The sequence below is a fragment of the Psittacula echo genome (assembly GCF_963264785.1).
Source record: "Psittacula echo genome assembly, chromosome: 11".
Taxonomy (NCBI): domain Eukaryota; kingdom Metazoa; phylum Chordata; class Aves; order Psittaciformes; family Psittacidae; genus Psittacula; species Psittacula echo.
In genome coordinates, this window is record NC_137746.1 from 602,254 (window position 1) to 622,999 (window position 20,746).

Here is a 20,746-nt window from a genome sequence, read left to right on the forward strand (position 1 = left end):
TGTTAAAGACACTGTAAAATCATGAAGTTTTGCACAAATCCACTGGTAACAGTGTCCTTGTCCCTGTCTGTCTGTAACATACAGTCAAAGTACCAGCTCTCCATGTTACCCATTTGTCTTTTGCTGACGTGCTCACTGAACACGAATCAGTATTTCATATAGGGAATGTATTTCATTAGCCTGAGCTTTGCCAGCAGCAGCTGTTTGAGGGCTCTGTGCTAACAGTAAAACGCACCATGTTTTTCTGGCTGGCTGCAGGACTAAAAGGTGACAATTCTAAAGGTTTCAGTTTTCCCCAAATATTATCACTAGGCTCATTTTGTTATCCTCACATCTCCTCATTCTCCTCAACCTATTGTCAACTCGTTCTGACCTCTGGAGTAGTGGACTAGAAGGAACACTGAAGAGCAATCTTGAGACACAGCTTTCCTACCCCCCTTCAATAAGCAGATCCCCCTTGCACAGCACAGTCTCTATACTGTGCTGGTAACTGCAATTTTAAACTAGCACGATGGGGTATCAATACTTGTGCAAAGTCAGCTGAAAATCCATGCAAAGAACAGGATGTATCAGCTTCTATCAAACTCATATGTCTTCCAACTCAGTTATCGCTACATATTATTGCACTCACAGCTACAAATGCACTGAAGACGTCTTAAGAGCCATAGCTGGAGTGGGAAGGGGAGAAATAAGGAGCAATAAGAGAAATAAAAGGTATATGGAGGCTGCTCCCCCTCCCCAGGTCTCTTCTCGAACAGCACGCAGAAGTTTACCCTGTTATATTGTCCCACAGGCCTTGAACTCAGCCAAGGATGTGTTCAAGCTTCCCTGGGCAAGCTGTGCCAGTGCCTCACCACCCTCATAGGGAAGAACTTCCTCCTTATATGATTATATTACTTTTAATACATATGATATATATTGACTTGTATTAATACACAAAAGCTTATAATGATTTAAATAAAACCAGGCAGAAATCTCACAAAGACATTTGGGTAGGCCATGATATAATCCAGTTAACTCAGTTGTATCTCCAGCCATCCATTACCTCCTAATCCCATGTTTTCCTTTTCTTTGCAGGGAAGTAACAAGTTCGAGTCTCCCATGGAACAAACCCCTCACTGAGTCCTGTATCACATTTGCTGACTGTGGAACAAATTTTCTGTGCCATGTTCCACCTGGGTGTGACTGGGGTAAGCTGACATCTCCTGTCCTCACTGCTCCACTGTGCTGCTTTCTTCATGTCTGGAAATTGCTTTTAGTTAAAATGTGTGTTAGGATAGAAGGAAGCAAGTTGTCCTTTGAGGTGGTGGGGGTTTTGTGCTGCAGTGAAAACTTCATTATAGGAAGGGAAATTCTACTGAGCTGTCAAGAAAACAAGGAGCAGCAGTAGATAAAATCCTGATTTCTCTCAGAGTGGCTTAACACAGAGTATTGCTACAGCAGCAAGCACAGCTGAGAAAGCCACAGCTTAATAGTTGGCCTTGTAATAGAAATGCCCATAGCATTCTTTTAAAGCAACTACCATGAACGTCTCATTCCAGATGAAATTTGATTATGATATTATGATGTCCTGTAAAGAGGCTTCATTCTGTTTGGGTTCATTGCCACGCAGTTCCCACTACACCATGACTGGAAGAAATATTGTTGTGGTATTAGGAGTAGTTCTGTTTTTCAGTTTCCCTCTGTCTCTAACAATGCTGGGAATGACAGGGGCATTAGTATTCTGGTGAAGGGAGGCTGTGACAAAGGCTGTGACTAATGGGCCTCCTGACTCCTCTGTGGTGTTGCCAGTGATGTAGAGGGGACAGGCTCCAATTGCACTGTTTTTGAATTAGCCCTGCCATGGTACGGATTAAACAGAGGCGCGATTCACAGCACGGGCACGATGCCTCCAGCTCTGCAGGGCTAGCTTTGCACTTCGAGTGGAAGAATGGTACCAGGTGAGCAAACATGTACCTTCACGCAGGGATTGCAGACATTCGTGTGTCAGTTTGTATGTGTGTGTGTGTTCATTTTGAAAAGGACAAGCTATATCCCAGTGTGACCATATCTTATCTCCTTTCTGCATGTGTTTCCCTGGCAGGACTTGGAAGCTTCATGCAGGATGTGCTGTGGTGCTTTAGTCAAGTAAAAGGAACTACAGATATTGGGGTGGCAGAAGGTAAGTATATTTTCCCTTTTGTTGCTGCAATCAACAGGGACTCGATTGTGGTGTACGTTTTGCCCAGTCAGTGTGCGGGGGGGTGTTCGCATGTTGGTGAGAACTGCTGGCAAAGTTACACTCCTCCCATTCGGCCTTCATTATGTACTTCTGTGTTTGAAAGATATGGGTCTCTAAAATGAGCTATATTAAGCATTATGGCTTAATCACACCAACAGTCTTTGAAAGAGATTTCCTTTTGGTTTTCAGCTGTTATTTACAGAATTTTTCAGGGAATTACGTGACAGCTTCTCCCATTATGACATCTGTGACTGGAATCAGTTGGATTCTGTTTCTCGGTAACTTAAGTGTAACTTGGTGCTTGTTCTTGTATCTGGAGTTAAAATAAATTGCAGTGCATACGATTCTACAGACAAGAATCTGTGTGGGATGGACTGATGTGGGCAGTTGTGGGATTTGGGAGCACAAAGACATCCCCTTCCATGCTAAGTAGCTTTCAGGGTGCTTTGTGCTCCTCACTCACTTAGGCACTTCTCCCTCTGCAAGTGCATCTGTTTGGCATTTAGCCAAGATGTGGACTGCAAAAACACGGACAATTGAAAAGAACTAAATGCATTCAATTTTCCTGACTTTAAATTTATGCATTCAACTTCTTTGTATGATTGTTCTGGTTTGAAAGTCTTAACAGGCATTTACCTACATTTTCTTATTCTCATTTCACATTTTTGTCTTCCTTTCTCTTATTGTATTGCACATTAATACATTAGCTCTTTTCCCTTTCCATTTCATATTTTATTCCCATTTCTTTATCCTTCAAGGATAACTGAAGCCTTGATCCCATCCCTCTTCTCTTAACCCTCCCAGTAGAGGCAATGGTTTTACATTTTGAACAGTGGGTGTGGTAAAACACTGGCACAAGTTGCCCAGCGGGGTGGTGGATGCGCATCCCTGGAGAAGGAGCAGGTTGGGCTGGTGGTGGGTGATTGTGTCAGTGGCACAGCAACGGTTCTGGAGGTGCCATCCCTGTGTACCACGGTGTGTGCTGCCCTGTTCTCACAGTACACACCTGCATGGGCAGAGAGTAAACTGTGTGCAGAGAAAGGGGAGGTTGTGACTTCAGAGACAGACGCTCATATTTCCAGCCACTGTATTAAATAATCTCCTTGTGGAGTCATACAGGAACACATAAAGTGACTTGCCATGAAAAGTGCTTTATGAAAAACTGTCTCTTGTCTCCTGGCATGGACTTGAGATACCCAATAGCACTTGATCTTCTGCCTTCACTCTGTGTGATGCAGAGTGAGCTGTCACCTCTAGGCAGAACAACTTTGCATAGCTTGCAACTCAGACCTGTTTGGTTTTCCACATCCAGAGAGGGCATTTTGAGTAGAGAAAGATAGTGAAACAGAACGTCTCTCTTCGGGCACAGGTGCTCTGCATTTCTTTAAAGGGTATAAATGCAGAAGTGCTGCCACCTGCCAAAGGCAGTACGATTAGAAAGACTGCAGTCAGAAGATGAGACTCAACAGCGAAGCCACCTGGGGTTCCACATGAGGCAACAGCGGGAGGCAAGAGCAGTGAGTGGCTTCGTCCTAGGTCAAAAACTTGTCTGTAGAGTAATTAAGGAGCCCGAAAACAAAGTGGTAAGTGTTAGCAGGGCGTTGTTTCCCTCCCACTTGCTCCCTTGAGGCTGTGCTTTTTTGCCATCTTGTGCCCCTGAGCAGGCCGTGGCAGAGCGTGGAGTGGGCTCAGATACAAGATGTTTCCGCCTCGAGGAGCGGGTTGTGGTTGGAAAGGCGTTAGAAACACTGACCCGAGTCAGTGCTGCCGGCTCAGATGGGTGCCGAAGGGCCCGAGTCCGGAGCACTGGCTCGAAGGGGCCGTGCCATAGCAGAAGGTGTCTTCCCGTCGCGGTTGGATGTGCGTGTCATGGCGCAGGCGTCCCCCTCCCGATGGTTTTGTCCGTTCCCCGGCCGGGCCCTTGGATCCGCGGCCAGTTAAGGAGCAGTGGCCCCGGCGGGTCTTGCGGTGCCGGAGCCGTGGGGCGTGCTCGGGGAGGAAAGCGGATGTACCGCAAGCCCTGCTCTCTTCTCCTCGGGGCATCTCCCTCCCCCTGCCGCCCCGCCGCGCCTGACGGCGGCAGAGGCATCGCGGCGGAGCCCCCGGCCCTGCCCGGTGCTGGGGTGTGCGGCCGGGCGCGGTGCGGGGTGTGCGCGAGCAGGACGGGCTGAGTCAGCGCTACCGGCCGCACCTCTGCCGATGCGGCGGGGCCGGCCAGGCCGGAGCGCTCGGCTCAGCCGCCGGGCCGGGTGCGTGGGGTCCGCCCGGGCGGCTCTCTGCAGCGAGACCCCGCCGTGTGGGCTGCCCGGGCCTCGGGGGTCCTCATGGCCTGAGCAGCGGCTGCGTTCCTCCCCTGCAGGGTTTTTTTGGTGGTTTGCGTGTTTCTCGGTGTCTCTGTATGGGTTTGTTTCCTCCTTCCCCACTCGCGTTTCGGAAGATGAAATGCTTCTCCCGGTACCTGCTGTACCTCTTCCGGCCGCCCGGCGCCGTCCTCTCCTCCAGCTGCCACGCGGAAGGTACGGGCAGCGCGCGGCGGGACCGGCGGTAACGGGCCGCTCGTCGGGTCCGGGGGCGAGGGGGCTGCGCGGCGGGGAGCGGCCCCCTTTGTCCTGATAGTGCCCCACGGGTCGCTGCCGGCCCTGCGCAAGGGGGGAGCAGAAGGAAGGGGCCGGGGGAGACGTTCCGGTTGTGATGCTGCGCGTTTGTCGGGTTTGTAAATGCCTTTAGTTCATCTGCCTGTTCCCGGTAAAATGAAACCGTCGCGTGCAGCGCTGCCTGCTTTTGGTTCCCGGCGCCCTTTTCGTCCTTCCGTCAAGCCTTTTCCCAGGCTTGGCAAAAAAAGCTCTGCGGTATTTGGGAAAACCCAAGTGTTCTCAGCAGTGTTTGAACTCTACCCTCTGTATAGGAATGCAGAGAACCGGGTCTGTGTTTTCTGAGGTTCCCTTCAGGGCACTTCTCCAGCAGGAAGGGCTCCGTGCTGGTGCACAGCCCCCTCGGTGCCTGTGTGTTTGCTGTCAGTCAGCTTTGTGAATCATCTGCAGCCATGCGAACAGCTCCTTGAGATCAAAATTTCATATTGCTGCTCCTCCCCTACATGGAACCACAGCAATATTCCCTGTGTGCCCTATCCAGAGCTAGTTAATGAAAGAAACCCTTTCCTGACACCCGGCTTTATGCAGACGTGTTCATCTCGTCTTCGTCTGTGCATGGGTGGATCTGCCAGCCACACCCATAAGCCACGGGAAGATCCAGCTGGATGCAGCAAGGATGTGTGCTATGACTGATTTGGAGAGGACTGGCTCTAGTCTCTGCCCACAGTGTGTCTCTAGTGAAAGAGAAACTTCATGGAGAGCATCTACCATGACTCCTGATGCCGTGACCTGGAATGTCCTAAGGCTGAAGATGTGGAGTGGAAGGGTCAGTCCGGAAGGACTGAGCAGAGGATGATGCTTGAGGCTAAGCAGCCTCTCCTGTGGCTGCTGTTTTAGTCCAAGCAGGCAGTGTAGAGGTTTTGGTTTAATTTTATTTTCTCTGAAGTTCTAAGTAGATAAAATTAACCAGGCCAATAACTTGTCCTGACTCTGGAATTCTTCCTTTTAAAATTTCTCTTCGAGGATACTCAGCTAGGTAACCTCCAGGGGAAAAAGCCTTTGAATTAAGAAAAGAATACTCTTTCCTGCAGATGAGGAAGCAAGCACAAAGATGGGAAGTGAGTTCTCCGAGGTCACACGATTGCCAAACTTTGAGTCATGCATACATTTTTATCCAGAATTTGAACAGAAATGTATTTTTTTGCCATTTTCTGGGTGGGGTTTGAAATGTCACCTGTTCTGCAGATTTCATGGATGATGAGATGAGTGATCATTATATCCTCCCCTTAAAATCTGCTATTGTTCTTAGGAGATCTTAAACTGCATTGTTAATTTGATAGGACAACAACTTGAAATCATTTTCAGTAACTTCAAAATTTTTCTGGCTGTTTGAGCAGCTGCCCTGGGAGCTGCATGAGCGCAGAGCAGCTGCAGTGCTGGACAGAGGACACAGGATGGAAGCAGTTTAATAAATCTTAAATAATCATTGGTGTAAATATTATGCGTTTGAAGATGAATGTGTCTTTCAAGGCCTGTGAAGTAGGGCCGGCATCTGTGCCTGGGGGCTCTGCCTGAGCTGCAGCTGCAGCAAAGGCACAGGGCAGTGACTGTTGGTGAGGATGGGCACCAGCCCGTAGTGCAGCTTCACTTTGCCCTGGTACAGAAAGCCTTTGTCCCCATCCCCATCATCCCAGAGAGAGGGCAGAGCTTGTTGGAGTTATCCTGAGGGCATGCCAGGGCGACCCGTGGCTGTCAGACCCTGTCCCAGTGTGGTGCCCACGGCTGTGGCTGTGCCAGACATGAGTCTGCAGGGAGCTGGGTGAGCAGCAGCGTGCTCTGCTCCACTTCCAGCAGCTGGGAGCTTCACTGAGGTCCTGAATTACCCTGGAGTAAACCCACATCAATTAAATTTGAAGCAGTGTTAATACTACGGAATGGTATGTGCATTAGAGGTACAGCAAGATTGTGTAAGTATGCAAATATGGCTTGGTGTAACTGATAGTCTATAATTATGTGAAGAGAGGCCATTAGTTTAGGGCTGATGGAGAACACTGAGTTAAGATTGAGCTTTCTGCAATAATTGCATTTCCTGATTTAGCTGTTCTTTAATTTCTCTGTCTGAATGCCACACCAGCCCTTGCCTTTTAGAGAACATGAGACTTGCTCTCCTCTCATTTCTTACATTAATCAGGACTTGCATCTCATGCAGGAATCCAACTGCCTGGTCTGTCCTTTCCATGACAGTAAATGAGAGTAATATTGTGTGGCCATGGAGAAACAGACTGTTGCTTGAGGGGGAAAAGAGGTGAATTCCCTATCCAAAATGTTAGGCATGATGGAGCACGGTTATGTGAAACTATTTGTCCTCCCAGCGATCTTATGGCTTTGTTTCTGTTACCTCCATTTCCCTTCAGTTGTGGAGGAGGCATATTGCAGAGCCCTGCCCAGCTGTTCCAGCTGTTGCATGTGGAGCTCTCTTCTTACAGTTACACTCTTCCAGTGTATTTCTTTGGCCACAGAACACAATAAGATCCTTGGTTTCTGTGTGGACGGTGATGCTCTGGGAGCGCTCTCACTGGGGAGAAGTGAACGAGCCCCCGTGACAGATGAGACTTTTCCGGTCGGAGCTCGGCTTGAAGTCTCTCAGCCCCGGGAGGGGTCACGTTGCGACCTTTGGGCCGCTCGCAGCGCAGTCACTTTGAGGCACCAGCGGCCGCTCTCCTCGGCTTCCCCCTGCGCTCAGGATGCCGGCAGCAGCGCACCGGCGCCGGGAGTGCAGCGGCGCTGGGCGCTCGAGGCTCGTCGGGGCTCATCTCGAGTCGTTTCTGAATCGGAGAACGGGAAGCGGGCCCGCGCCTCCTCCGGCCGCGCCGGTGCCGGTGTCTGCAGAGTCCCTCGGGCCAGGCTGGAGTCGCGCCTGCCCCGCTCGGTGCCGGTGTGAGGGTCCGGTGGCGGCCCCACGGGGTGCAGGGATCCCCCCGCCGCCCTCTGATCCCCGCGGGAGGTGGCACCAGCAGCTCCTGCTCCTCATTTCGCCGCTCCCGTACCCGGCCCCGGGGGGAACGGGGCTGGGGAACGGCCATGGCAGCTGAAGCGGCTTCCTTGTAGTGACCGGCCAAGGACAAATGGCTTTCACCTTCCAGAGGGGAGACTGAGATGAGCTCTTAGGCAGAAGCTCTTCCCTGTGAGGGTGCTGAGGCGCTGGCACAGGGTGCCCAGAGAAGCTGTGGCTGCCCCATCCCTGGCAGTGTTCAAGGCCAGGTTGGACACAGGGGCTTGGAGCAAGCTGCTCCAGTGGAAGGGGTCCCTGCCCGTGGCAGGGGTTGGGACTGGATGAGCTTTAAGGTCCCTTCAACCCAAACCAGTCTGGGATTCTAATTCTCCACTAACAAACTGATGAGTTTTTTTTTTTTTTTTATCAAAAATACTTTCAAGTGTGGCAGCTTCATCCTATCACTGGAGCAGTTTGATCAGGATTTCTGTGTAGGGCTGTTGCTCCTGGTCCCACTGACCAGCCACCTCCAATCTAGTTCCCGGGCTGCCTGGTGCCAGGGCTTCCTGCTGTTCTGCTCATCAAACCACCCCAGCAATAGAAAGAGCCGAGTTAAGCGTGCACATCTAAGGCTCTAGAGATATTTCTGTTATGTGACTCTATTTCATCCACTGAAGATGGGTTCAGCTGTAGCCTCACAGTGTTCCCGTGTCATCTATATTTAGCTAGTGCTTAAATCAGCACAAAGGTACCTTCTGTCATCCCTCCCGCTCTGAAGAGACCTGATTGCAGTTCAGGGTTGTGCAGCTAGAAACGCTTTGGAGCAGGCAGGTGGGATGCAGCTGCTGGGCTGAGCTTCTAAGCAGGGTGCCTGCAGTGGGCTTGGTGTGGGATTAGTTCAGGCACTGTGGGGAAAGCAAGTGGTGAGTGGTGAGCACGGGCAGGGTGACCTCTCTGTGAGAAAAATCAGGAAAACTGTCCCTAGCACACACCTTTGCCTGTGTGCCGGTGGGATTGCCCGATCTGCTTTCCCAGCACCATGGGCTGTGTTCGGCACAGACCACAGGCACAGCTCAGGGACTATGACCAGGCCTAGAGGTGGCTCAGCTGCTGTCCTGGGCTGGCAGACCCGATGGTGAATGCCCAGCGACCACCTCTCGGTTCTCGTGTGCTCTCTGCACTGAGCCCACACTGGGATGTCACAGGTGGGCAGTAGGTACAAAGGGCCACCGGTCCATGTGTAGAGACAGGGAAAGCATTCCCAAAAGCAATAGTCTGAGGTTTAGCCTTTCTCTTCTCTGCAGGTGGCTTTGCTAAAGCACGGTCACTAAAGCATCTCAGAAATCCCTTCAATGTCATGATACCATGGTGAAGCTGTGCAGGTGTAATTGCTGTACATGAGGCCCCATTCTTGCCAGGAAAGCCTTGGATGCACCAGTGACTGTGTGACAGCAACTCAACCAACCATGTGTGATACTGTACTCTGAATAATTTTCTAATGTGGATTATAAAAGAAAGACAGGCTGTCGTAGGCTGATCTTGCTATATTTGGGAAATAAATGCACTATCAGCTTTGTAAAGCCATATGGCGGATTTATTCACAATCAGCAGTTCCTTTCAAATGCAAGTTCATGGCAGTCAGTAATACACTTTCCAGCATACAGCTCAGCACTCTTTTTTCCTTTTTCCTTTCCCAGCATGTGATCAGAGGGCCGGGCCTGGAGCTCTGGGCAGCACGTCTTCAGCAGTAGAATTAATCACACACATTAGTGAGTTCTTACAAACCCCTGTGGACTTCATCACCAGTTTTCATCCCTGTACGTTTCCAGCGCTGCTTTTTCCCCTTTCTGCACAGTGTTTCGTGACAGTGTGACTTTCCTCTGGAAATGGGGCTTGTGAGACCACTGTGGCCATTGGACCCACTCATCTCTGTGACTTCTGGCACTTGCTCCCACTCATCAGCCTGGACTGTGGGCTGGAGTGTCCTGCTAGGGCCTCGCTGGCTGTGCAAGGAGCAATGTGCTCGGCAACTCGTCCTTGCAGTGCTCAGTCCTTGCCTGTGTATTCCCTTGGGGCTGTTGCCACATGCCAGAGCTTCTCTTGATACACCGTGGCTGATCCTGGCCACAGATCTTTCCCTTGTGACTATTCCAGCTGCTCTGCCTACCTGGGTAATGACACACTTAGAGCTAAATAGTTTCAAAAAGGCCTTTTAAACAGTAAGTAACAAATCTGCGCAGCATCTTTATAAAGGACATGAGCAGCAGGCTGGCCTGCTGTCCAGCTCAGATACCACAGCGAATGTTTTCTGCAGTTCACACAGGAGAGGGGTCAAGAGTTGCCAAGAGATGCTTGTTTTCAGGAGAGATGCAGGACCGCAGTGACAAGTCCTGTGCGCAAGCGGGTCCAGACCTGAGGATGCCTGGTGCAGAGCAAAGAGCAAGGCTTCACCCTGCGTGGGGTAAGCAAGGCCTGCCTGGACTCACAGTGTGTCCCTGGGGGGTTCCTGTGCCTTCCTGTTTCTCCTCTCACCATGGAAGTGAACAGTGTTCTGTCTTCTGGGGTGCTGTGCCCTCAGCGTGAGTGCACACAACTGCATGGCAAACACGCTGCCTGCAGATGAGTCCGTTTGCAGTCCTGCTCGGGCTGCCCTCAAATCTTTGTCTTCTCCTTCTTGTGCTGGCTTTGTGATTTTTGAAGGGATAGCTGTCCTTGAGAGGAAAGGCATTGCAGGTTTGCTGTGCTTGACATCACTCTCTGTGTTGTCTAAACTTAAAAGCCATAAAAGTCACACTGATGAAATTTCATGTGTGTACGACCGGGAAGACCAGGGGAAAGCTTCTGATAGAATGTCATGGCCGTATTTTTCTGACACAGAGTATTTGAGGGCAGGAGTGAGGGGAACTTTGCTGTTATACCCTTGATATTTTGTTCCCATAAATTTAGGTCTCAGGAAAGCGGAGCACTGGAATGTTTTTGCCATAGCCTGTTGGCAAAAATTGCATATGACAGTGCATGGATGGATCTAAAATAGGTACAATCCTGCTGACTGCAGAGCCTGACTGTGGTCAGTTGTGGCAAGGTGGAGTGGCAGGGCTGAGAGAGGTGAGGTGTGGGGATTGCTTTGGACATGCTGGTGGGATCTGAGAGCTGTGGTGTGAGTGGCTGCGGTAGTCTGAGGGCAGCAGGTGTGCAGTCCCTGTCCCAGGACACCCTTGCAGCAGTGTGGGTCTGTATTGCGGCGGGCAGAGGGCGAGTTGCCAATGTGTGAATTCAGGGTCATCGTGTGCCACTGTCCAAATCCCTTTTTAATTAGCCCAAGTACTTGTTTTGGGTGGGTAATTGTGGTAAGGCTGCACACAAGCTGGCATCCAGCTGAGCATGTGTATTGCCTGAAGAATAGGTGGTCAGTGTTCCATGCCTTGGTGCTATGCTGAGCGTCCAGAGCACAGGCTGATGGGCTGATGATGTTCATGCTAATGAATCAATTACTCATGTGTGATGATTTTTCCTTTAAATGTTCAGAAACCATTCAAAAAACATGACGGGAATGAAATCAGTTTTGTTTGTTAAATTGGGTTAAAGTACCTGGATTCCCATGTGGACTGGGGCAATCGGATTCACTGTTACTTTGGATGTTGTTCCAGTCTCATCTTGCTGAGGATAGTCATCTGGTTTAGAAAGTAATTTTTTGTAAAGGACAATAAAATCTGAACGATAATCACATTGCAATGTATATGTTCATACAGAATGTCGTGCTGGCCTCCTTGCTCATATAGATACTATGCATGATTCGAGAGGAGGCTTTAGGAAGGGCAGGTACAGGAGGGAGCATGCATTCATGTACCCGTGTGTGAAGCAGGGCTGCTGCTTGATTTGTGGTTTGGTCGAGGCGATTAGATTTCCTCCCCTCAGGCAGTTTATAATCTGTTTAACATAACACAGTCATTTGTCTTGTTTGCTCTCTACTTAACAGATGGATTTGTGGATTTCGTAATTACTGTATGAACATTAATCAGGCGTGATATCTTTTATTAATTAGCAGTTTTGCAGGTTTGTTTTTCCAAATGACATGAGGTAGATGATATGTAAATACTCCTGACACACAAATATTGGTTTTACAACATTAGCATTTTGAGAAGCTGTGCAAACTTTTAAGGCTCCCCACGGTGTCACATCCGGGTGTTCTCCTCTCTTACACTGCTGGATGACATTTGAGGACAAGCAGAATGATTTGTATATAGTGATAATCCCAGCACCAAGTCTTACAGTTTTGCCATAAAACTTGCTGTGCTGGTGCTACAGGATGTGGACTGCCCTGGTTTAATTTATACCATGGTTTTATTACTTTCTGGTGTAGCCCATGTTCAAATTAAATGAAGGCAGTGGATTAATTGCAGTTTAGGGTACACAATTCAAAATGACCTGGACGTGTTGGTGTTTCATACTGGCATACATCCTTTCAAATAAAATCCTCCTCTGGGGCGATACAAGATTTTGCGTGTTTAATGCTACTTTAACAGAAATAAATGCTAAATAGCCATTCTCACAAAGAGTTCTCATCCCAGGATACTGGAGGGAGCATCTGAGTGCTCAGCATAAATCCATTACATGACAAACTTTGCTTTTTTCTATGCTCAAACTGATCCTATCATCTCCTTTTCACTGTTTCTTGATCATGCAGCTGATGGGTAAAGAGTTTGCAGACTGTTGCTTTGGGTGTATTATTATTACTACTGCTGAAGTGTGCAATTGTCGCCTTCGCTCTATGGAACTGTTTCTGCCTTTGGCTTGACAAGTGAAATACTTTAAGTGGCGGCGGGGGAGATGCACAAGGATCAGTTTTTAGAAGCCAGCTTCCCCCATACACACCAGCAGCATCCAGAGCGATGTGCAGATCCCAGCCTGTGAACATCACCTTTTGTAGACAAACAGGGCTGGGCTGTGCAGTGGCTGATGAGAAGCAGGTAACCCTCAATATAATTTCACAGTATCTGTTCCACTTCAGTTCACATGTTCCCCTCCTCTATGGTGACCTCATCTAACATAAAGCATTCTGGGAGATGTATCCCTCTATGGAATTAGTGGAAATAAATGGTGATTTTCCTCACCAACTGAAAATAAACCAGGGAAATCTTAGAAACAAAATATTGCCTTTATTTTTCCATTCTGTGCTCACTAGATCTAGTTATTCAGCCTTAGACTTCCTATAATGGTTGTCTCATGAACAATGTTCCTGTGTCATCTTGCATCCTCTTTATCCCTTATCGCATTTTGCTGCAGCACTTTGGGACAAGGAGCCAGTATTGATGTATCACACAAGGCTGTGTACATTGCTTCTGTGCTCTTATATATATAGTCCCCAGAAGAGCTGCACTGGTGTTCATGGGGTTTCAGACCTGGATACACCCCTCACTTCCCACTGTCGTGCCTTCCCACTGTCGCGTATGCTGGAGTTTGTTACTCCAGTTAAAAGCCAAACCCACAAGAACTGGCAAAGCCCCGGCACTGGCAGAAGAACTCACCTGCAGCACTGCTCAGAGTAGCTGATTTCAAGCAAGAACTTACTTAGCATAGACTGTGCTCAACTGGTTCAGATGCACCGATGCTGTAACATGTGGCCTTAATCTTCAGAAATGGTAAATCCTATTTACTGTGTAAGTATTTAAGCTAATTAGATCCCTGATGTGAGGAACATGTGACAAACTGTTCACACTTTATCCTGTAAAGGACACTGAAGTCTTGGACCCGCATGAAACATTTTGTTCCATTTTGGGGTATCGTCTGTGCTCAGCACTGTGATTAGCAATAACATAATTTGGTAATAGTATAAAGACACTGAGTATGTTATGGATAGATCATTTGTAGAGCTGAGGAAGAAGTAATTCATACAAAGTTCTTCCTGGAAGCACCACGTTTACGTTGCAGGGACACAGTTGTGGTATGTGTGCATTATAGGGGTGATGCCTGTTGCTCTGCTGTTCAGTTCTGGCTAGTGCTGGGGTGAGGATCCCATGGTTACAGTGTGCCCACACAGAGCAGGATGCCCTGCTGTTTTGGCTCAGAAGAGAATGAGTGAGAAGCATTGGCAATGGGCACTGGATGAGGCTGCTTGAAAAAAGGGCAAAAGCAGTAAATAGGTGAAGGGAGGCTGGTTTCAGACCCTGGCATAAAATGCTTAGTAGGGAAAGAGTAAAAATGGAGAAAGGCCTGCTAAAATGCCACATAAGCTGGTTAGTCTAATTGGAGATAGGAGAGAAAGCACTTAGAGAGCAGCTCATCCCCGAGCCGGGCGGGTTATGTGGCAGTGCTGGTTACAGAAGTGCTGTTAAACACGTACTGCTTGTACTGGTACCTGCGCAGTGTGCGGCGTGGTCCAGGCACATCACTTTATCATGCGACCTTTGGGAGGCAGAATTCTTCTATTTTGTATTTGATGAAATGAGTCTTCCCTTTTCTGCCCCAAGGTCCTGACCCTTGTTCTCTGTGACTCATGAAGGAGAGGGTTGCAGCTCGCCCTCTGCGTGTGACCTGACTCCCCACTTTTCTTGATTTTCTTGGTTTAATCCAGTAAATTATTGGTCTTCCTGAAGTCATGCTAATTAAGATTCATGTAATTGGGACTTCATCTGAGATATGGGCTACAGCTTCCCCAGCTTGCTTATGTGACTTATAGTGGGAAATGTGAGAAACAAACTGACTTAGTGTGGCAAAATCAGTTAGGTCTCTTGGTGTGGCACAGGAGAAACACTGCATCGCACGTCCCTTGGTGGCTGGATTGGAATGGTCTTTGTTGGCCAGCATGAGCCATTGCTCTTCCCAGCCCTTCCCCAGGCTCCCTGGGCTGTAAACATACAGCATCGGTCTCCCTGGGTGCTCAGCTACATGGTGGGGATAATATTTATTCACCTGCTGTGAAGCACTTGTGTGTCTGTGGTCCTCCGGAAAGGAAGGTCCCTGACCTGGTGTCTGTGTCCCTGGTCCTGGACTGAACCACCCATGTGCTGGACTGGGCACTGCTTTGACAAGGCTCCAGGGGTGTCGGGCAGCATGGCCCAGTCCTGGGGGGAAAACTGCTTTCCCATACAAGAAAACAGCAGCGTGGGGTCAGCTGTGTTTTCAGAGCTACAGTGGCCTTCCAAACGCCAATACTGGTCTGAGGGACTGCATCACTTGATGAAATAATGATTGGCACAACGAATGGCATGAATTCTAATTAGTTAACATATGCATTAAAGTGCAGTCGAGAAAGATGACACTTCTCTCTCAAACGCATGCAGTTAACTATTTATCCAGTTGTGATCTCTTCTGGGCACAGTTAGTGCCTCTTCCCAATCTCCTCACTCCCACCACATGTCACCCTGTCCCCTGGAGTGGGGCAGAGGAGCTGCTCCACACAGACTGGCCTCAGGCATCATCCAGTACTGCCTTGCCCATCAGTCAATCAGTAGGAATAGTTCACACAAGTTTAGAAGAAATGTTGTTATCTAACAGCATATTTAACAGTTAAAAAAATCAGACTCTGTTCGAACCCAGACCAGTCATTAGGAAAATAGATTTCGTGTCTTAGATGTGAAGGTAAAATAATGAGGTGAAGGAAGTTTTGTGCTGAGTATGAAATCAGAGGCTTGATTAAATTATTCTTAACACACTGCTGAGGTCCCACAGAAACCTGTGCATGGGAGCTCTTAAACCTATTCTAATTGAAGCAAAAATCAGTGGAGTGGAAAGTGTCCTGGCTCTTCAAAGGATGTCAAAGTATATAACATGGGAGACAGCCGGGGGTTTGGAAAGCAGTGACAGCTACAGGCTGACCTCTGGCGAATTTAATCTACAAATGGATTCCCGCTTAGGACAGCTAATGCTTTTAGTTACTGTAAAGGCTCATTGCTGGATTTTAAAAAGCTGAGAATAAATGGATTTCATGATGCAGCTCCTATGCACGTTGCATAACAAATAGTGGTTTGTGGATGTATTTAAATGATACAGAGCACTGGAAAACTTTGCAGGACTTATGAATTGCAATTATAATTCATACACGATGCGGAGAGTAATTTTTTCTAGTTAATATGGCAGAAAGGACTTGGAACTTGTTAAAATGGAAATACACTGAAGATGGAGCCTGCTGAAATGAAAGGGAGGAGGTTGCTGGTTTGTGTTTGTTTCCTAAACCATATTCACAAGCCTTGCAGGGGCTTGTTACTCAGCTGGGCAGTGACTTGACTGAGATTTGCCCTCTGGGATCTGAAGGGAGGATGTAATACGGTAATATCTGCTTATTAAAAATCCATCTTTATTTTTCTGTCCTGGCACTGGGATTGTTTGAGCCAGATTGCTCTGGTGTCTCACCCAGCACACACAAGTGCAGGCAAACACACGTGGCAGGCAGAGGCAGTCTGGTTCCAGGGTGTAGTGGTTTGGTTTTACCTTTCTTTTCCTTCTCTCTTTTCCTGTGGGGGTCCGTACCCTTCCCTTCCCTTCCCTTTGGACACAGGAGACTGAGCACAGAGGTGTCAGTTGACTTGCCTGGAGCCAGCAGCAGTTCTGAGTCCTGTGGTGCTGTGTTTGGGTCTGGTCCCCTGCACTGTAGCATCTACAAGGAGCTACCAGGAGCACAAAAGTTGTTTTTAAAGCACGACGTTACCACTGTGGCTCTTTATGCCCTGCAAGAGGGCTTTGGTAAATTCTTCTCTGCTTGGCTGTGAATCCATGGCCGGGTCCTGTGCTGTGTCACAGTGACTTCAGACTGAGCTGTGGATCTTGCCCACTGCAACTGAGAGCAGCTTCAGCCACAAATACAATGTGTTTGCTTAACTTAAACATGTGTCTGGTGATTGTAGCAAGGAACTCAAATTCCAGAATAACTCAGTGAACGCTTTGGGCATGGAGGCTTCAGGCTCATGCCTGTCTGATGCATGCTTCTGGTTTGTCACATCAGTAACCCCTGTATTAATGAACGGCCTGTGATGTGATGTGCTTGACTGTCAAATCCTTGAAGTTATATATGACTGTGAGGAAGTGCTGGAGTTCTCCAAGGTGCAGCTTTACAATGCTTTTCATCAACCTCAATGTGACAACATGTCAGCAAGTGGAAGAGAGGCACAGTGAGAGCTTGGGAATTCACCTTGCCTCACAAGGTCACCACACGGGGCAGAAAGAGCTTTTCCCTCTCTCTTGCCTTTCATCTGAGAGGATCCACACTCATCCAAAAGGCATGCAGTGGTGCTGCCGAGGGCTCTGTCCACATGGTGTACACACTGGACATAACTGAGTCCTTCAGCTTTCTTGTTCAGAGATGTTATCGCCTGTGTTTGCCCTGAAATCAGCAGCTCCCAAGGAGGCAGAATAGTAAAAGGCTGTAAAATCTTGAACCTTCCCAATGAGGTTTTAATTAGAATACTACAGTTAGGAGAGGAAATTGATTTGCAGCACACTACTCTATTTACAGTGTTATTCAACATCTTTGCCCATTCCCTCTGCATCCCTTATTTCCCCTCTCATCCCAGTACCAGTAACACTCCCCAGTGATGTGGCACTGGGCTGTCAAGGCAGCTCCTGTGCTGTGGCAGAGCTCAGCTTTGCTGAGGTGGGCGCCAAGCTCTGAGGTTCCTAGGGCTCACCCTGAGCTCACGGTGCTTCACCCGCAGCCCCTGTGCTTGTGTCTTCCCCAGTGTCACCGACCCCCCTTCATACACCCCCCCGTCCCCGCACCCACCTTCACAGCCTCGGAGCATCCCTGCCCCTTCCACAGCTGAGAGGGATGAGCCTGGGTGTGGTCACACACCGCCTTATCAGTGCTGGCGTGGCTACCCCATGGCCCTCGCTGCAGCCTCTGTCCCAGGGCACTCGGCGCTCATAAGCTGTGGCTCTTTTTCTGTCGAAGAAGGGGCCTGCTGTCAAAGCCGGGCTTAGTTCTTGTGTCCGGGGCAGGCAGGTCAGGGAGCGGCACTTTCCGGGGAGAGAAGCATCCCTTAGAGGCAGGAGCATCTCCGAGTGGAGCACCCCCGGTCAGGAGCATCCCTGGGGCAGAGGCGGCTCCGCGCTCCGCCCGCCCGGGACCCGCCGTGCCCGACGGGGCGGGCGGAGCTCTGTACCGTGCTGTGCCGAGCCAAGCCGTGCCGTATGGGAGGAGCCAGCGGGCTCCACCGCCCCTGCGCGCCCCCCCCACCACCGCGGCATTTCGCGGCCGGCCGCCGCGGAGCAGGGCGCGGGGGGGATGATGGATCTGCGGCTGCTGAAGCCCCGCGCCCCCCAGCCCGCCGTCAATGGAGGAGGACGTTGAGACCCGCAAGATCAGCAGCAGTTTCCTGCGAGACCACAGCTATGCCACGGAAGGTGAGCGGGTGCCGCAGTCCCTTTCCCCGCAGCAGGTGGGGGCCGCCGGTTCCGGCCCCTGCCGAACTCCCGCTGCCTGCATCGGGGCCGGGCCCCGCTCCCCTCTGCTAGGACGCCCCCCGGAGGCTCCGTGCGGACCCGCTGACCCGCTCCGGTGACTCAGCAGCGCCGGACCCTCCGAATCCCGAGGCTTTGGGCTCCCCGAGCCGGGCTGGAGGGTCTGGCCCGCCCCGCGCTGTCCTCTCGGTGCTGTGGGGGAGCGGAGCCGCTGCCGAGCCGAAGAACCGCGAACCGGGGTCCCTGGACCCTCATTTCCGCCCGGGCTTCGAGAGCGGAGCGGATCGAGTCGAGCCCGGCCCCGCCGGCAGCCTCCAGCCCAGGCCGATCGCAGCCCGTTCCCCGCGGGGCCGGGACCGGTTCCGGACCGGGGGCTCCCGGCAGCCGGGAGGCGGGCGGGAGCGGTTTCAAGCCCGGCTTCCTTAGGTTACGGCTGCGTCAGCGCATCCGCAGGTGGCCTGTGGCTGCAGCGGGGTTGTCAGGTTGGGAAACACGGCAGATCCCGGTGCGGTTCTCGGTACAAAAATGGAATAGTTGTCTCAGGGCTATTTGTGCTGCTAACCTCTGCAGGAAGAATTGCGTGTTCTGACTTGCGTGTTGCGGGGGTTGAGGAGATGCCAAAGCTGTTGGACATGACCAGTGTCAGCCCCGGCGAAGCTCACGGGTGCGTCTGGGCACGGTTTCCCGCAGGCTCAGGCAGCGGAGCAGACGCTGTGGCCATGTTCGGATTAGGCATCTGAAGGGAGCTGCAGGCTGCTCGTGACGCTGCAGCTGCCACAAAGAGGGAGGCTCCACCGGCGGGGTTGGAGGAGTGACAGGGCAGGAGCAGCGGCTGCCTCTGCTGCCCTTCCCGACAGCCCAGAGCTGCTTCCATTGCCTCCAACCTCCCCATGCATCCTTGCCTCGGGAGGAAAACACAGCCACTGTGGAGCAAAACCTCCCCCCCATCCCTCCCGGTGGCACTGACCCCTTGCATCCAACTTCAGAAAACAGACTGAACACCAGAGACCCTGGGCAGGCTTATTAGTAATAGCTAATAAATAGAGGCTTATTAATAGTAGCTAATAAATAAAGGCTTATTAATAGTAGTTTGGCTGATTAGTAGCCAAAGAAGCTTTCGTTCTGGTTCATTCTCCTCAGGCTCAGGAGGAAGCCAATGCAGGACTAGACTTTGGGAATGTTATTACTCTAGCACATGGCTAAAGGAAGGTTTATCAGGAACATACTTGGTTTAATACAGGAGCGGAAAGCTTTGGGTACCTGGTGAGCCACAGGAAATGGCCATAGGCACGTTCGTGTTGCCTGTGTGTGGCTGAAACATCAGTGCCAGGCATTGACAGTGCCCAGAGCAGAGAGGTGGCACACCGGGTGTCCCTGGCTCACTGTTCCTGGTGTATCACATGCGTGGCTGGGTGGCAGACGCCTCACCGGTGCAGGGAAGGATGCAGGGAAGCTCTGCCAGAGGGGTGGGATGGGGCTGAGCTCCCCTGGCCACGAGCCTGGCTCACATCGCTGTGGGCTGTGGAGGGATGAATTTGCTGTTTCTGTGTTATAAAAGGCAGCTGCAGCAGGCAGCAGACAAAAACTGGGGTAGTAGCTGCCCTGTTGTGACCTGCTGAGAGTGTGGTTTCTGTGGTTGGGAAGAATGGAGGGTTGAGGTGAGCCCATAGTGATTTCAGTGACGCCGGGGGTTCTAGGGGCTTTCAAGGGTAAGATCCAGTCTGTCTGGTAATCCGTGGTGGATTTCCTCAAGCAGCACACTGATGTTTTCAGAAGAGCCTTGTGTGCTGTATGAAAAAACCATAGCCCAGCTCTGCCCAGTAAACGGGCCGGCAGGGTTTGTGCTGCGGTAATGGACTCATCCGAGGGATCCCTGCTGCTGTGGCCGGGCTAGATCAGCCTCAGGAGCCTGTTCAGTGGCTGTCCCTCAACTGGGAGTTTCTCCTCATCTCATGCCGCTCAGGACTTGTGCTTCTCCATGCGGTTGTGCTGCTGGAGGAAGGCTGAATGTGCTCTGAAATGGTAGATCTTGCTAGTGGGGAAAACAAGTGAAGGAAGATGATTCAGTTCTATTTTTTTCCTACACGTGAAAGCAGAATGTGCTTAAACCGATGTGGTCGGTAACATGTCTTGAAATAAAAATCCTTCCAATTCCTGCTCCAGAGGTGAAGGCTCAAAGTGAGGGTGTCAGTGGTGTGTCAGTGAGGGAAGGATGGGGTTATGCAATTCGGTTTAGTGAAGTGTCGTCACTTAAATAGGTCTGGTATTTGAATGCAAATGTGGGATGAGGATGGCTTTTCAAAAGCATACGCTTGAATACCTCCTTCTTACAGTGCTCAAGAGTGCTGTTAATGAAGGAGGTGCAGCCATTGTGCTAACTCTACTTTGGCTGCCAGGGAATACTGAGCTGCAGAGATGCAGCTGCATCGCCACACTGGGAGCTGGATAAGGCGCGAGCCCGGTTGTTCGGTTGTTGGCTGGCCCGGAGCTCGCAGAACTGCCTTGAAAGGTGGGTTCCTCATGAGAGATGCTCACAAAATAAGCTTGGTT

At 50.4% G+C, this 20,746-nt stretch overlaps 1 protein-coding gene across 3 annotated transcripts in view; it reads left to right on the forward strand.

Moving 5' to 3' along the window:
- Positions 1–2,097: 2,097 nt before the first annotated feature.
- The window catches only part of PPP2R2B (protein phosphatase 2 regulatory subunit Bbeta), a gene marked incomplete at both ends in the record, with an annotated part of 61,319 nt that continues 42,670 nt past the window's right edge, over positions 2,098–20,746 (forward strand). Inside the window, one exon of one of the 3 annotated variants that reach the window (XM_080627234.1) lies at positions 2,098–2,161. In XM_080627234.1, the coding sequence (XP_080483360.1) occupies positions 2,098–2,161 (64 nt within the window). Of the gene's footprint in view, positions 2,162–4,658; positions 4,738–18,052; positions 18,140–20,746 lie in introns of those variants that run through there. The other 2 variants (XM_080627233.1, XM_080627232.1) reach the window with 2 other exon arrangements.